The sequence below is a fragment of the Sphaerodactylus townsendi genome, linkage group LG05, assembly GCF_021028975.2.
Source record: "Sphaerodactylus townsendi isolate TG3544 linkage group LG05, MPM_Stown_v2.3, whole genome shotgun sequence".
Classification (NCBI taxonomy): domain Eukaryota; kingdom Metazoa; phylum Chordata; class Lepidosauria; order Squamata; family Sphaerodactylidae; genus Sphaerodactylus; species Sphaerodactylus townsendi.
The window spans coordinates 92,103,439-92,120,529 of record NC_059429.1 but is presented as its reverse complement, the minus strand read 5'-3'; the positions used below and the strand labels follow the sequence as shown (position 1 = coordinate 92,120,529).

The 17,091-nt window shown below is 41.7% G+C and overlaps 1 protein-coding gene across 2 annotated transcripts in view; it reads right to left on the bottom strand.

Moving 5' to 3' along the window:
* RAP1A (RAP1A, member of RAS oncogene family) overlaps positions 1-17,091 on the bottom strand; it is a 101,547-nt gene that overhangs the window by 11,158 nt on the left and 73,298 nt on the right. For both annotated transcript variants that reach the window (XM_048497372.1, XM_048497374.1), the window contains 4 exons: positions 13,846-13,929; positions 7,238-7,306; positions 6,494-6,550; positions 4,604-4,744 (listed from right to left, as the gene is read on the bottom strand). In XM_048497372.1, the coding sequence (XP_048353329.1) occupies positions 4,604-4,744; positions 6,494-6,550; positions 7,238-7,306; positions 13,846-13,902 (324 nt within the window). In that variant the 5' untranslated portion in view covers positions 13,903-13,929. The remainder of the gene's footprint in view (positions 1-4,603; positions 4,745-6,493; positions 6,551-7,237; positions 7,307-13,845; positions 13,930-17,091) is intronic.

Genomic DNA, 17,091 nt, shown 5'->3' with positions numbered 1-17,091 from the left:
CGTAGCCTCATAGATGAGGCACCACCACAGGACAATCCCCCGCTCCATTGATACTCTTGGCACCTACTCTACTGAGTTTTAAGCACTGGGTCTAAATGCACCTCCTGTTCCCAGGCATTTGGCGGTCTTTTGCGCTTTTGCTGCTTCTATTAATATTATGATTTTATTAAATCACTTATGATCACTATAGACAAACTGCCCAAAATAATCTTACAGAAACCCCTGGAAGTAAATAATATGGTAATAGAAATCATTTAACAAAAAAATTTAAACACGAATATAAAGCCACAGGCTACGTAATTAAAAACTAATCCTTATAATGAAATCACTGCCCCAGAACCACTAAAGGATTTGCCACAGAGGTGAACAACTCTGACAAGTACCTGGAAGCCCCATATTCAAATCCCTGGCATTCATATTCTTTAGTCATACCAATAAACCTGAACTTTGGATTAGTCAATTCTCAGTTGGGAAGCAACTAGAGCCCAGGGGCAACCCAATGGGCAGGGATGGGTGGGTAGGAGTGGTGAGAAGCGCCACTCCTCGCTTAGCTTAGGCTGCTCTGATAGTTTACCAAAATAGAGGTGTGAAGTCAAAGCAGCTTAATGGTTTATAAAGTTAGGACCTGCGTCAAACAAAAAAGAAGTTACATGACTACGTTCTATCATTAGACCAGAACTTAGGGTCATCCCAACAAGTCAACTGCCAACTGGTTACGGTGAAATGAAGAACAGTTTGACTTTTTCAGCCATGGTGCAGCAGACGGAAGCAAGACCTTCGGTTTGAGTTTAGCAATATTTAGGCTGTGTGCAATTAATGCAGAATTCATTGTCATATGATGTGGCAGGCCACCAACATAAACAACTTTTAAGAAAGATTAAACAACACATGGAGGTTAGATGCATGCCAATTATTCACTGTGGAGATTAAAAATAAAACAGGCATGATTCTGAAGCAGCCTGTTCCCATCAAGCCCAGCTTGGGAGGTGCTAACTGGACATCCCTGGAGATAACACGCTATCCTAGGCTGACCTTCAACCTGCTCCAGCAAGGCAACTGTTACAATCTAAGTGTGAATTACATACATTTTGGCAGTAATGTCCCATGAACAGCTTAACTGTAAAATACTAACACACACACCCATCCTGTTTCCCCCAAAGCCATGTAAAAACACTATGGACAGACAGAAAGCTGCTGACACTGGGCGTGCACGGTATTCCATTTCCTGAAATACTGAAACCCACACATACAGATACAAAAACACAGCTGCAAAGCCTGCCTCTTCCAAAGGAACGTACATGAACATAACATATTTTTGCTCACAAATGTTTACAAACGTACCATAAGAAATATTTAAATATTAAAAATAGGACATGCAAAGGTAGTTACTGGACAAGGGCTCCCTCAAGGAGATCCAGAATTACTTTTAATATGCCTTCAAACTTGTTTTCTCGGTTCAACATGATCAGGAAGCATTCAAACATCAGGGGAAATTAATGTGTACAACCTTGCAGCAGGCACATCTCAATCCCTCCTCAAATCAAACTTATTCTACAAGCAAAGAGACAGACATCTTTGAGCCACCCCTCAAAAGATCACTGTATCTTCCCTCAAACAGAAAATAAAGCACCAATGTACTTAGAAGATACTGATTTTAATGCAGTTGCAGTGACATGATGGGCAGAGTTAAACCTTCCACTGACTTCAGCAGACTTAGAAGGGTATAATGCTGGTTAAGACAGCACGGTTAAGCATGTATGCATTTATGCTATGCTTAGGATGGTCTTTATTTATTTCAATTTATAGGTCACCTTGCCCCTTATGGGTTCAGGGTGGAGTACAAGATCAATAGGCAATAAAATCCATAAATTCCAACAATACCTTAGTGCCAAATTACTCCACCGAGAGGAAAAATAATTTAAAAATGAAACACATCCCCTTAAAAATCTCACTCATATCAGGATTAAGGGAAGGAAAAAGGAAAGGGAAAGGGGGGAAAGGGAAGAAGGAAGGAAATGGAGAAGAGGGGAAAGGGAGGCCAATTAGATGGATATTGTTACTGTCCTCAACCAGAACTGAACAGACAGCAAATGTGAGATAGCAGTGTCACAGCCCATATTCCCAGCCACTCTGTGTTGCTGAAGCAAAATTAATTTTACTATTCCTCTGAGAATTTATGACTTCAAATATAAGATGGAAAGTACTTTCACTCAAATCAGTTGAACTGCAGCTATTTGAGAAAGCAGCTCAGGAACCTTGCATTACTATGCAAGATGCTGCAAATAAGATACACATTCAGTATACCGAGATTAGGAACGTAACAATATACATTTATTTTAGACAATTAGAATGAAGGGAATCTCTTCTATTATGGTCCCTTTGATTCCTTTCCAAAGACACAAGTGGCAGCTCAAGCAGTGTTAACTAGGATTGGTGATTCAATAAACCTAAATCACAGAAAAACTCAAAAAAGCCATATCAGCATTTTTTTGTTTTTTCTTTTACCAATAAAAACCCAGGTGCGTTCAAAAAGCCAAACCCACCTGGGGCCGAAAGAGCTCAATAACAGCTTTAAAAATCTCCCCCCCCCCCGCCCACCTTTCCACCACCATTTCCCAAGCCCATGTGGAGGATTGTTCCCTTGCCCTTGCTTTCCACTTCCTGTGGGGCTTGGGAAGCAAGGGCGGGGAGAGGGACAGGGAGAGCTAGCTCAGACCCACATGCAGATTGTTCCCCTGCTGCTGCTTTTCAAGTCCTGCGGGGCTTGGGAAGTAAGGGTGGGGGGAGAGACAGCCCGATCCAGAATGCTCAGCCCCACTTGCTCAACACGTTCAGCTCTGCATGCAGAATCGTTCCTCCGCCCTTGCTTTTTTGATTACATAATCCCAAGGAGGCAACAAAAACAGGCAGTTTCTTGAGCCGCTGAGTCGACTACAAATCATACAGGCCAGACAAAATGTTTTATCTCATGTAGGAAGGCTGCACTTGGCAGATGCTGCGATGGCACCTGTGGGTACTGAAAGCATCCATTCACAACACAGACTACGTCATGAATTACTACAAAGGAACTGATAATGCAATATAAAGCTGATGAGCTTGGATGACTCAGTGATCAGTAGTGATTATTCTACTGTACCTGCTAAACAGCTGTGTCCTGGAATAGGACACCAAACACATCCAGGTACAGATGCTAGCCTTTATAACTGGTTGAGCTTACTGTTGAACTGGTATGATACCACACAGCAAGCCAACTGCCAGAGTTAACATTTAGCTGGTTATCAAGTATTAAGAGATTGCTAATGCTGTAGGCTACTTAAAGGATTCCCTTCCCTGAACAACAACTGTGTTCTTCTCAGCAAAAATGGTTCATCACTATGAGAGACAGACCCTGCATTCTCTGAAACAACTTTATGGAAGAGGCCATTAATTGACTGCATTATGATGATGGATTTGTTTGTTTTTATGGCATTTTAGGTATAGATTTGGTTTTTAATGTCTTTTTAATGTGCACAGTTTGTTGTAAGACACACAGCCCCCCCCCCCCCCCCCAAGCTAATTTCACTGCATTCTGAAATGGGCTTTGCTGCAAGTGGAGTGTAAAGCTTATACCTTAAAGCTTATACCTGCTTTTTCTATGGATCTGAAGCTGTGACTTACGCAGGAAAAAAATTATGTTTAGCATATACCAATGACTCTTTAGTAAAAGACTGAGAAAAGTGTTCAGTTGTTGGTGTTGCAATATAAAGGGCCTGTAACATATAGTTTGAGTCATTTGGTCTTTCTAAAAGGTTTTTTCCCCTGTTTTTGAAACAAAGAAATAAAAAAAATTAAAAGACTGAATCACCATGATTTGTAGGGAGGGGTATGGCTTGTATATTATATTCAAATTAGCATGCAGTACAGGAAGTTTGATGGTAGTATGATTTTTAGCCCATTAAGCAACTCAACACACACAGCTTCAATATATATCAGTTTTGTGCTGAACATGATATTTACTTCATTGACACCCTGCTTTTCACCCCAATGGGGACTTCGGGTAGCTTACAACATCTTCCTCCACTCCATTTTAGTCTACAGCAAGCCCAAGGTGACCTAGCAAGCTTCCATGCTAGCCACTAAATCACACCGTTCAAAACAGAAGCATCTCTGTTAAGAAGGTATGGAGTCCCTTTGTGACATCACAGGAGCAAGTTTTGAAGCTTGTCTACAATAGGAACTACTGAGCTTGTTAATAATTTGGCTACATGGTTAGCCTGATCAGTAGAAATTGATGTTGTAGGGCAGGGGGTAATTCTAGCTTGAGTGTCAGTGTGTAAGTTACAGAATGGTCCAAAAAAATGTCCAGCTTCTTACAAGAGCTGAACTTTTCCAAAGTTCACCCAGTTTTAGATGCTGGGTATTTGTGACTAACTGTCCAGTAATGTCTATGTGAATAAAGAAAGGGGGCCTCTCAAACATCCAAATAGAGAATTTTATTATTTTGTAACAGAGCAGTCTAAAGCTGCGTTCTTCAGGCCTCTCACAACTGTGCAAAAACAGATGCTGGCTTGTTTAGTGAGAAAAAGATTCCAACCATTCACAAAGCAAGAAGCCATTTACTTACATCTTCAGTGTCCTTGACCCTTAAGATCTGTTCCCTCAGGTCCTGTAAATCATTGAACGTGGACTGTGCTGTAATAGAATATACTAGTGCAAACCCCTGACCATTCTTCATATAGAGATCCCTCATTGCTGTAAACTGCTCCTGGAATAAAAATTTTGGAGAAAAAACAGCTTTAGTGCAACTAGTTAATTGGTATATGTTCAATAAGAACAAGAACAGCATGACTATTGTTAGTTTCTACTCTTTTCACTTGCAGAAGTCTAATGACAAATGTGAATTTAATTTGAAATAAGTCAGTTATCTCAAACACAAGATGAAGGGTGAGAGTTTTTAACAAGACATAACGGCTGCTTCACACTTGAAGATGTGTGCAGCTGCTTCATTCCTATATTGTGAGAGGCAGCTATACATTCTCTACCAACTGAACCCTCCACACTTCATAAACTCTCAGTTGACAATATATTAAGATTCACATCTTCAGTGAATTTACTTACAATGGAGGACAATCAGACTCTTGGTCACTCATGTCGGGGGGGGGGGAGATGAAAGAAATTGGGCAGCCATGAAACTCATTGTGGGAATACTGTATATACTCAAGTATAAGTCGAGTTTTTCAGCACATTTTTTGTGCTGAAAAAGCCCCCCTCGACTTATACATGAGTCAGGTGTATTTTAAAAATATATTTTAGGGTTTTTTACTTTGTTGGCCACCAGGGGGTGCAGTTTTTAGGCTAGCGGCACCACAATTTCAGGGTATCATCAGGTGACACTCCTGATGATACCAGCCAAGTTTGGTAAAGTTTGGTTCTGGGGGTTCAAAGTTATGGACCTCCAAAGGGGGTGTCCCATCCCCCATTGTTTCCAATGGGAGCTAATAGTAGATGGGGCTACATTTTGAGAGTCCATAACTTTGGATCCCTTGAACCAAACTTCACTAAACCTGGGTGGTATCATCAAGATAATCTCTTGCTGATACCAGCCAAGTTTGGTGATGTTTGGTTCAGGGAGTCCAAAGTTATGGATCCCCAAAGTGGGTGCTCCCAAAGTGGGATGCCCCCATTGTTTCCAATAGAAGCTAATAGTAGATGGGGCGACCCTTTTGAGGGTCCATAACTTTGGACCCCCTGAACCAATCTTCACCAAACCTGGGTGGTATCATCAGGAGGGTCTCCTAAAGATACTCTGAAATGTTGGTACTGCTAACATAAACATTCCTCCCCCGACAGGTTGTGTGAATGTTCCTTCTAAAATGACACCTGCCATGTGCAATTTTAAAAATATGTACACTAAAAATAATGAACTATTCTTTTAAAAAGCAGGGTCGTTTTAAGTCACAGTGTACAGGCATGTTCATTCCAGTTTGTATTGTAAGATCCATTGTTTAAAACTCTTCCTTACAAAAATAGCTAAGGTGTTTGTACTTTTAAAGTTATTGTTGATACCATATTGTTCTTGTTGACCCTTTTTCCACTAGCTAGTTTACTGTTTTTCGTTGAAACTGGGGTAACTGTATAGGTACGTGTTTGGGCAATCTGTGCACATATGCATACAGATAAACTTAAAACAACGCATTTAAGAGGTTTGGTTGGAATTTTGGAATCCTGGTGATGCACTTAAGCTCTAATGAACAGATCTTTTTTATTGAATGTGTTGATCTGAAATTCCAACAAGGCGAAATTTCAGTTCATTATTTTTCAATAAAGAAAAACATGGTAGAATAAAGAAGCAGCTGAACAGTTTGAGCTACCATTAGTTTTAGTTTGCTTATGAGTAGGATAAGCAGAGTTTCACATGGTAATGTAAGCAAGACAGCTCCCTACATCCAAGACCTTACAATGAAAATTTGTGGTTTGGGATCTTAGAGTCCTCTCAAACATAGATCTCACTTACTGTCCCTGCTGTATCGAGGATTTCAAGCATACATTGTTGACAGTCTACTTCCACTTGCTGCAAAACAAAAGTGGAGATAAACAGTGAAAGCCTTATGATTCCAGTTTGACTCATGATAATTAAGAGCTTGCTTGCACCACTGACTATTTTGAAGCTTTTCAGAAGTTTCTGAGCATTCACAACTATATATGAATGCAGATAACCGAAAAATTCATGGAAGGTACGTACAGTATTTATATTTCACATCAAGATTTGGAGGGGAGGGGTTTTACTGTAGCCCACTATAGGCAAAAAGAAACAAGAAAAATAGAGGATAGGATCACAGTAACAGAAAAAATATTTTTTAAAACCTTGGCATAAGCTACAGGACATTGGATTACAACATTTCCCGGGTATGATGTGATCCTTACTTTGGAGAGGCACTACTTATAAATTTGAGAAGATGGCCCAGAATTGTTTGCCAAAGTGTAAGAATAATTCCAAAGGCCTAATTTAAGCATGATGCTAGTGAGTAAAATAACTTAGTCATCTGCCCAGGACCAACCCATACAGAATACTTTTAATGCATGTCAGCAAAACATCTACATGAGCCATGTATTGTTTGCAAATCAACTAAGCACATCAAGGTTCTTTGTACAGGTAGCAACCTAGGCAAAAAAAAAGATGCTGCCTTAGAATCATCCTGTACTCTGGTCGAAGTAAATGTCAGGTAGTTAGTGAAGAAAATATTACTTCATACTTTACCTTTCTGTAAGAGTCTTCTATTGTAGGGTCATACTTTTCAACAAAAATTCCCTGAACAAACTGTACAGTCTGGGGGAGAAAAAAGGACACATACATAGACAGGTCAGCCAATTGCCTGCAAATTCAATAAGCTAAATTGGGTAGCTGTTTTATGGAGCAGAAAGCTTTGATTTTATTCCTCCCAGTCTTGTTCACAAGCAACTGGCCTATTCAGTGGTGATTGAGGATCAAAATGATTAACACAGAGATTTAAGATGCAGAAGTCCACTTCAAGTACTTAAACCCCAAATGAGACATGGAAACCAACAAGTATTCATGCTGAAAACTTCTTCTTTCCAGTTGTGTATGTAACCAATCTAATAGAAGTATTTTATCTGACAAACTTCCTAAGAAGAACAGATTGAGGCATTTTCATGATTTTCACAATAGAATGGCATGTAACTGTAAAGAAAGAGACACGAGAGAGGCACTGTCTGACCTTCTACATGGGGATTACTTACCATGAAGGTTCCTTCTGCTTAGAGGAAGAGAGGGCATCTTCAAACATGGGTTATTCCCACTGGTTGTGCAGGGAGGCAGGACTAAGCTTCTGCTTTTTATCCCGTTAGGCTGTTGCTAGCCAATTTAAAACTTTACCAGCTATAAAGGCTAACTGGAACATAACTGTTGTAACTTAGAACTCAACTATATGACTGATGGAAACTATATAGACCTCTCTGTTCACGGAAGCAGAGATAGTTTAGCAGGGGAGAAACTGTCTGTGATTTTGCCAGTGTGTAGCATCCACTTTCACTACGCTCCTGCTGTTTTCTCTGAGGCAACTTGTTAGTGTATATTTGTTAGTATTTTCACTGTATGTATGAGCACTGTATGTATAAGCCCTTCTTCAGAGCAGAAGGAACCTTCACAGTAAGTAATTAAGGTTCATTTTCTCTGTGAGGGGGAGGGCATCTTCACATGTGGGACACCCAAAAGAGGCATCTTTCCACATGGGCTGGGAGTTCTTATGCACCTACAACATTCTGTAACACCTGTCATGACCTGGCCTTGCTCGGGCCCAATCCTGTCATTTCTCCCAACCAGGATGTGGGGTTGTTTCTTTGGGGATGTTTCTCTTTGCTAGCTTCTTACTTGTTCTTCTCCAAATTTAATTTCTGCCTAAAGTATCTCCCAGGGAAGATCAACTTCCTGGCTGATGCCTTATCCCACCTTCAGCAGTACGACAGCACATGGGAGGCAGCAGTCAACATGGCATTCACCCCAAACCAGCTGGAACAGGGTTGATGGCCAAATACAAGCCCAAAAATCCATTGTCCCAAGTGAGGAAGGGAAGTCAAGCTGTCCAACATTGAGGACCAGAGCAAGGCTCCTCAGAAGCAACTGATTCAGGATGCACTCCAGTGGATCAGGCAACAGAACTCCTCAAAGGGATGTTGGAGAGCAGGAATGGATTGTTGTGGTCTGGGGCCTATGTCCCTGAAACTCTGTGCAAATGGGTGCTTTCAGTTGGCCAGGACTCCAAGTCAGCTGGACATTCCAGTTTTGTTAAGACTTTACATTTGACCCACAGATAATTTGGGGGGAAAACTCTACGGAAGAATGTGGAGGTTTATGTGCAGGGGTGCCCTGTGTATACTATGACCAAACGGATCCCAGAGAAATCACAGGGACTTCTTAAACCTTTAAAGGCTCTTCAAAACCCTGGTTGATGATTGCAATGGATTTCACAACTGACCTGCCCCCCAGCCAAGGAAAAAATGTGATCTGGGTGGTGGTGGACTCCTTTTCGAAACAGGCCCCTTAAAGCAACTCCCCATGGCACAGTAGTCAAGTTGTTTGTGAGTTGTATCTATAGACTACATTTGGTTCCAAGCAAAACAATTTCTGACAGAGGAGCCCAGTTTTGTGTCCATGGTTTGGCAATGCTTTTTGAAGCTGTTAGGAGTTGAGCATGAATTAACCTCTGCCCACCATCCACAGACCAAAGACCAGTCAGAGTGGAAAATCAGGTGCTGGAACAGTGCCTGAGGAGCTATATCAATTATCATCAAGACCACTGGACCAACCTTCTGCTGTTTGCGGAATATGCCTACAACAATTCTGTTCATCAGAGTACTGGTCGATCCACTTTCAAAGTGGTCTGTGATCAGGAGAGGAAACCATTACCTTTCCTTGAGGGGGAGGGGCCGAAGGACTTGCAGGACTGGCTGGAGAACATTCAAGAATCTTGGCCCCATACCTACAAGGCTTATAAATCCCAGGCTGACAAAGTGCAGGAATGTCTGCTTTGAAGTGGGTGACGTGGTTTACATTTCCACTAAGAACCTGCACTTTACACAGCTCAGCTGCAAGCTGGGCCACCATTATTTAGGGCCCTTTAAATGGGCATGAATTATAAATGAAGTGACTGGAAATTGATTTGCCTAAAGCTTACAGATCTGTACACCCTGTGTTTCATTATAGTCTCCTGAAAAAAGGCACCCCCAGCCAACCTGTGGCACCAACAAGCAGAGGTGCCCCCCCCTTTTTTTTATTGATCAGCAGGAGCACCAAGAAGTTACCTGAATCCTGGACTCTAGAGTGCACCATGGCTGCTTGCTGCTTGAAAGCATTTCCTCAAGGGGGAGAATGAGTGGGTGCCTTGGATGTTCGGGCTCCTTCTTTAGTGCAAAAGTTTCACTGTGCATATTCTCATATTTTTAAACATCTAAATAGTGAGTAATCATTGTACAGTTCGCTTTTAAATATAGCAAAAATCCTTTTTTACAGTAACTCACAGTTTTCTACCAGTTCTTAGAAGTCACAAGCATTCTCTAAGAGCAGCCCAATTTTGTTCAGGGTCAAAGCCAGGATGTTTCTCAAGGTGACAAAAACACAAGCACTAATGCTCCTAAATAAGTGGTTTCACATTTTGAGAACCTGGTTATCCACAAAGGCCATCATTGTATTTTGGAGAGTGCTGAATGCGTCAATGGTTTCTTAACCAGGGAGAAAACAATTTTCTTTCCTGAGACTGGGGTGGGGGAGGGAGGGGAGATGCTCTAAAAGAAATTATTGTGCCACCCCAACTCAACCTACACTGTTAGCAAGGAATATCAAGGCATCTCCTAGCACAGCATCACAATGGAAACTCACTATTATCTTAGAAATTATTTTTCATATGGGAGGTTCCGAAAACCTTTTCAGCTGCCAATAAGGTTAGCAATGAGCACAATCATCTCAATAATTAAGATCAAAATCTGACACAGATTAGATACTTCTGATGAAAGGCTGTGATTCTCAGTCAAATCTGCAGTTAATATTAGAAATTTTAATTTGTTTAAGAAGCCATGGGCAAGTTGTTAATGGGGGTTACAAGGAACTAGCCCAAAGTTTAAGGGCAGAGAGGGGCAGAGCTGTAGAAGCTGCAACAGCACACAAATTCCAGTTCATTATTTAACAGCTCAGAGCATTCTGTATTTCACATGGTTTATGTAACAGGACTTGCAATATACTAGTTACATCAAATTCTAGGAAAAGCAAACTTTCATCTTTTTCTTTAATGGGAACTTAAAGCAGCTTATATTGACTCCTCTCACTCATTTCAGTTTTACAAAACCCTTAATGGTAAGTTAGCTTGAAATTATTTGACTGTTCCAAAGCCATCCAGCAAGTTTACATGGCAGAGTGCGATTAGAACCTGGGTCTCCCACATTGAATGAGATCTTTACTATCTAAAGATTAATCTACTGTAGCATGCACTTTCTTAGGCAAGATCCTAATTCAGATGCACCAAGTATACATAAGTTTAATTTGCATTAGCACGTTTTCTCAGCATTGCGCCATCTTAAGGCGGGAGCCGGCGGAATGGCGGGAAGCCTTTTTCTCTCGAGAAGGATCTCCTTACTAAGTTCCCCCTAAATCTGTCCAAGCCTCCCCTTCCCACTTACTTACATTAGGCAGGGGGGAGACAGACGGGGAACACAGGCACACACAAACACACTGAATTGTTGAATTTGGAAGTTCCCTGGGGAGCTGCGCAAAAAACCTTGCACTCCTTGCAGGCAGGAAAGAATACTGAGGTGATTCGCCTTGGAGCACGTCACAGGAAGGGGAGTTTCAACTTTGTTAAGTGGTTCCTGCCTCCTTGCAAGTAATGAAGAAGACACCCAATCAAGATACCCCCCGCCTCCAGTAGAAAAGATAATTCTTGCTTTTGTAACTTCATGGTTGGACTACTGTAATGAGGGATACTCTTGAAAACAACTTAGAGACGGCAACTGCTTCATATTTAACATCAGCAGGCAGGAACACAACGACTATTTTAAAACAGCTACATTGGTTTTTTATGAGATGTAGGCCCCTTTGAGGGTAGTTGTTAGAGGTTTTATTATTTTTTGTATGTTTAAAGTGGAACTTTTAAGTTGCCTTGAGCCACAGGGAAAGGTGTGGTCTAAATATGTTAATAAAAGCTGCTTTGAGACCAAGGACAGAACATTTTAGAAACTCAAGTATGTTTCAGCCCATTATTCCATCCCTTTGAACTAGGTCACTATCAGGGCTGCCACGTTTTCCTGCCGCAGCCCACAGGGACGTAGGTATAGATTTTTTATGGGGGGGGTTCGGGGGTGGGGCCACACCCACACCCGCCCCTAGGGCATGGCCACACCTCCCCAAGCCCCGCCCCTGGCCTAGCGCTTATAAAAGCAGCTCTCCGAGGCCGGGGACGGCAGACTCCCCTGCCCTGCCCTGCTCTCCCCTGCTCCCCACCAGCTGGGCTCCCAGCCGGCAGTTCCTTCTGCCCTCCCCTCTGGGAAGAGGCATAGAGGGAAAATGGAGCCCGGTGCAAAATCTGAGTTTTGTGCCCCCCTGCCCCCTGGGCAGCCACTGTGATGCTGGAATCCACCCCCAAACAGCATCACTTTCAATGGTGTTTAAACTAGACAACCCAAATTCTCCTTTTAAATCCACCTTAAAGGGAGAATCTGGGGTTCCTAGTTAAATAACATTGAAAGTGATGCTGTTTTGGGGTGGAAAAATGATGAGATAAAATAAGCCCAGAGAATTTCCAGTGAATATCAGAGGGACACATTGATGGCATGACACCACTTTTAGGTCTGCCCCAGAAGCAATGTCAAGCCATCAATAATGGTGCCCCCTAAGTCCCCACCCCACAGTCTTCTGCTGGGTACCAGCTGCTCTCTGGAAACCCTAATCACTACTATTTACACAACAGTAAATGATAGTGCCTTTGTCAGGAGCATACAACATCTCCAAACCTAACAGCATTAAGCAACCTAACTGCCTTCAAGTTCAAAAGCTTCGTCTACTCCATAAAAAAGGACATGTTCTTTCAGGTGCAAGTTCTTTCCCCCCCCCCCCCCCCCATTCTATTTCTCTAAAACAGTGTGTGGGCATCCAGTAAAAATGGTTTCCCCATCCTGCTCATGCTGTCTTCAGTCTGATGACCTAATTCCAATGTCAAAGAAAACAGCAACCCCCCAACCACAGTGTGTCACAACTACCTGACCCCTCACACACCACATATAATTCCTTGCTCTAAGATCAGCTTTTCACATGCCTAATTTTATTCTAGGAGACTCAGCTGTCACTTAAACAGGAAGAGAACAAACATGGGGGATAGTAATTTAAGATTTCTAATTTAAAATAACCACAAATGTTTACCAGCATCCAAAGTATGGTATTTTTAACCTTCCAACAACAATTTAGATTCAGTATTTCGGATACTGTTAGCCCAAACAAGGATTCTAGCAGTGTGTAAGAGAGCATGGGTATGGCTTACCAAAGAAAGTGATAACCCTGACAGAATGCTAAAGACTGAGACTTTCTGCAGCACATGGCGAAACTCAACTGAGAAGCCAACTGTGAAGAAAGCTTATCAGCACATGACACAACTTTTCATGGCATCCCATTTATCTTCTTCCATAACCAACATCTGTCCTACCCCATTGTCACTTCTGTATGAATTCCAACCCAACTTTTCTAATGGATGGTAAGATGAAAAAAATCACAAGTTTTTCAAGAAGTATTAATGAAGTAACCATTGGCAAACTGGCCACAACAGGGACAGCCAACTCGTAGCCTCTGAACCAGAAACAAGCTTTGAGCCAATGCTGTTCAATATCCCAAACACACAATTTACCTGTTAGGGAAAAATATTTCCAGTAGTTACAAAATCTCTCTAATCTCCAGTGTACTTGTGAACACATATGCCATGTAGCACTGGATAGCCTTACAGCTAGAAAGCACCAGCTTTATGTAGGGAATTTAACTACCCATGGGAAATGCAGCTGCACACTTTTAAAGTTTCACTCTACAAACAGCTATCTGAAAAACATACTGGTACCAATTAGTACAGAAGTTAGCCGTCCCTAGCCTAACTGTTCAAAATCTCAGAACACAGGCTGATTACTAAGTAGGAGTTCCTCACTCTTTAAGAATTCCCAAACACAAAATTTTAAAACTCTGTTCCCACATCTACTTCTTATCTAAGTATCCGTGAGTTCATTATTGAGTGCTTGGAATACCAATATATTGCCAGGTTGAGGACTTAAAAATTGCTTTTGGGACAGGACAGTTTAGAAGTTCTCTCTGAAGATATGACTCACCAAAGCAGATTTCCCCACGCCACCTGAGCCAAGGACCACTAGCTTGTACTCACGCATGATGTGGTCTGTTCAAATACTGACAAGCTGAAAAAGAGAAGGAAATCAAAGTTAAAGTCTTTCCTTATGAAATCATCATCACAATTGTTAGTAACTATACCATGCATTTCCCCAAATGGCTGTATAACCACATTCTTGTAAAGGCTACCCTTAAAGCCACAAGGCTGATACAGTAAAGTCATCAGTTTAAGTGGACAATTATTCTTCCAAGCAGAATGCTCTATCCAAGGTCTTCAAGTCTGCCTGCAGCAATTTTCACTTAGTCAGACCATTGGTCTATCAAGGCCAATATTGTCTACTCGAACCGGCAGCAGTTCTACAGTTTCATCTCAGGCAGGTATCTTCTAAATTACCACTACCTGATGCTTTTGACTGGAGATGTTGGGAACTGAACTTGGAACCTTCTGGATGCAAAGCAGGTGCTGTACCACTGAGCCACAGCCCCAACCCTAACTTATTTACCAAACTAGGCTAGATCAGATAACATTTCCAAATAGCCAGGAGATTAAAAGAATGGTCCTTCTCACTCTGCTTTCATTTCTGGACCAAGCCACAAGGTAGCATCGTGTCTGCATTAGTGTTAAAAGTAACTATAATATGCTTCAAACCAAGGCTAGAAACTGCTTTGAAAATTGTGGTTAGAACTGATCATGGGGAGAAAACTCAGGAATACTAAATTGAAAAGCTCAGTGACAATCTACCATGTAGCATAAGAAACTCAGCCCCCAACTAATTTTTCTCCATGTTTCTGGGGTAAATATAAGATGCTGCCTTACAATAAATCATACCGCTGGTTCAGTTAGTCCAATACTGCCCACTGTGTCCTAAGTCACAGCCAGCTAGGGGTGTCAGGGAGTCAACCTGGAACTTCATACATATCAAGCTATAGGAGTAGGGAGGTTAAAAAGAACGCCAAAGTCACCACACCATCAGAGGATGTATGAAATCAGTCTGAACACAAACACTACATTCCTCTGTATTTATGATGCATATATCTATTCTCATTTAAATATTCACATTACCAAAATATTTGAAAAACAAGTTGGTCAATGGCTGCATTTCAAGAATGGAAAGGATGATGGTGGGTGTGGGTTGGGGGGGGGACGGGCACTAAAAATCACAGTGAAGGGCATTAGACAGAAAGCAGAAGGTATGGCAAAACAAAACAAAACAACCAACTGGTAGCAATCCTGTTTTTATTCCAACCTTTATCCAAGGATCTGGGGTGGTATGCATAAGTCTCCCCTCTGTTTTGTTTTTACAACAAGCCTGTATGGTGGGTAAAAATAGGTTACCTAGCAAGCCACATGGCTGAGTGGGCTAGTTGCATTTGGCTAGTTGCAACTCTTTTCTTTACACAGAATAGTAAAAAAAATGTTCACATTATTTAAAATCAAGTGGCACTAATCTCAATTCCAGTATGTAAAACTTTGCCATAGTAAAGACAAAAAGAAGCTGGTGCACATTTTAATACCGAGAAAGAGGCCCTCCCTGAAATCCTGCTCTCAAAACACATTAATACTTGCTTATGCAATTTATTTTTTTCCACACTCAATTGAACAGAAGTATGCACAATTAAGCAGGAAAATTATAGTGGTTAGTTGCAAGAGGCAGAGATTGCTTTCCCATCCCCAATAGGGAATGATTTAGGTCAATATTTTCTCTCTGTAAAAGGACAGGCCTCACTTACCATTGCCAACTCAAAAACCTTTCTGCTCCTCAAAGCAATCCCTGTGCCTTTTTATGGAAATCTCTGTACTCATTACACTCAGTACCAGAAAACCTTTCATTCTCTTCAAGATTAGCTGACAAATAAGGAAAATGACAAAACCAACGATAAACAATGTTAACACTGTTTACATTTATAAGCCAGCCTTTGCTGCCCCAACGAATGAGCCTGGCCAAGCTATGACATCACTTGTTAATTATTTTTTCAACCCCTCTCCAAGATAGCCTTGCTCCCAAGTAAGGATTTAGAAAAGCAAAAGCTATGGGATCAGAGCAGTCAAGTTCTTCCAGACATTCAACCTAACATTGTTGCTAGATTTATGAGCTTCTCCCACATAATTCCTACATTGGTTGGTATTCCTTGAAAGGTAATGTTTCTTTTACTATATAAGAAAAAAAATATAGCATATAAGAAAAACTTTTCGCCACTGCGATCCTACTCTGTAGTGGCTGTGTTGGGTTTTCTGAGCTGTGTGGCCATCGTCTGGCAGTGGGCTGCCCGTGAAATGTTAGGAGCAAAATCTACCAGACCATGGCCACACAGCACAAAAAACCCACAACAGCCAGTTAATTCTGTCCATGAAAGTCTTTGAAAACACAAGCTGTACTGTTTGCCCAAGTAACTGGATTGCGTCTTGCAGAACATGAGTGGGGTGAAGCAGTGTGTCATCCTCCCAAAGCAACAAAGGAAAACCTGAACAGTGGTGCAAATGCAACATAATGGCACGTGGACAGCAAGTGTGAAGCTGCTCATTAGGCAGGGAAGTATAAGAGAAACTAAATGGGAATAGCTGATGTTGGGGCAACTACAGAAGAGAGGCAGTAAAAAGGAGGAAGAGGAGAAAGAAGAAGAAGAGGAGTTTGGATTTATACCTCACCTTTCTTTCCTGTAAGGAGTCTCAAAGGGGCTTACACCACTACATCACTCTGCCTTTATTCAAGTCCTGCCACCACAGCAATGGCATATATGGGAGGGGGAGCAGAGGGGGCATACGACCCAGGTGCCACTTTAAAAAGTCATGGGGGGGGGGCACATTTGGCTGGTCCCTGCCACACTCCCTAGAGAAGCAAGAAGGACACAGTAGGGCAGAAGCAGCAAGGTGCAGAAAGGCAAATATGAAATGAAATACTAAATGCATAGTATTAAACGTTATGGTCAACGCTGCTTCTAATAGGCAGTTCAGCATCCTCGGGCTACATAGAGAAAAAGTAGCCTAAGTGAGAGAGCTGCTGCTCTAAAATCTTGGAGAAAGCCAGTGGCACTGCAAAAACTGACTTCACTCCCCCAGAACTGGCATTTCTCATCAGATAAAGCTTTATGCCTGGTTACGCATATAAGAGACCAAAACCTAGCAGGTCAAATCTAATCTACTCCTTGGAGCAGTTCCTTTTTACATTACACATATAGATGTGTGCAGACTGATAACACCAACCGCAGCAATTGTTCAAGTGTTCCACTGG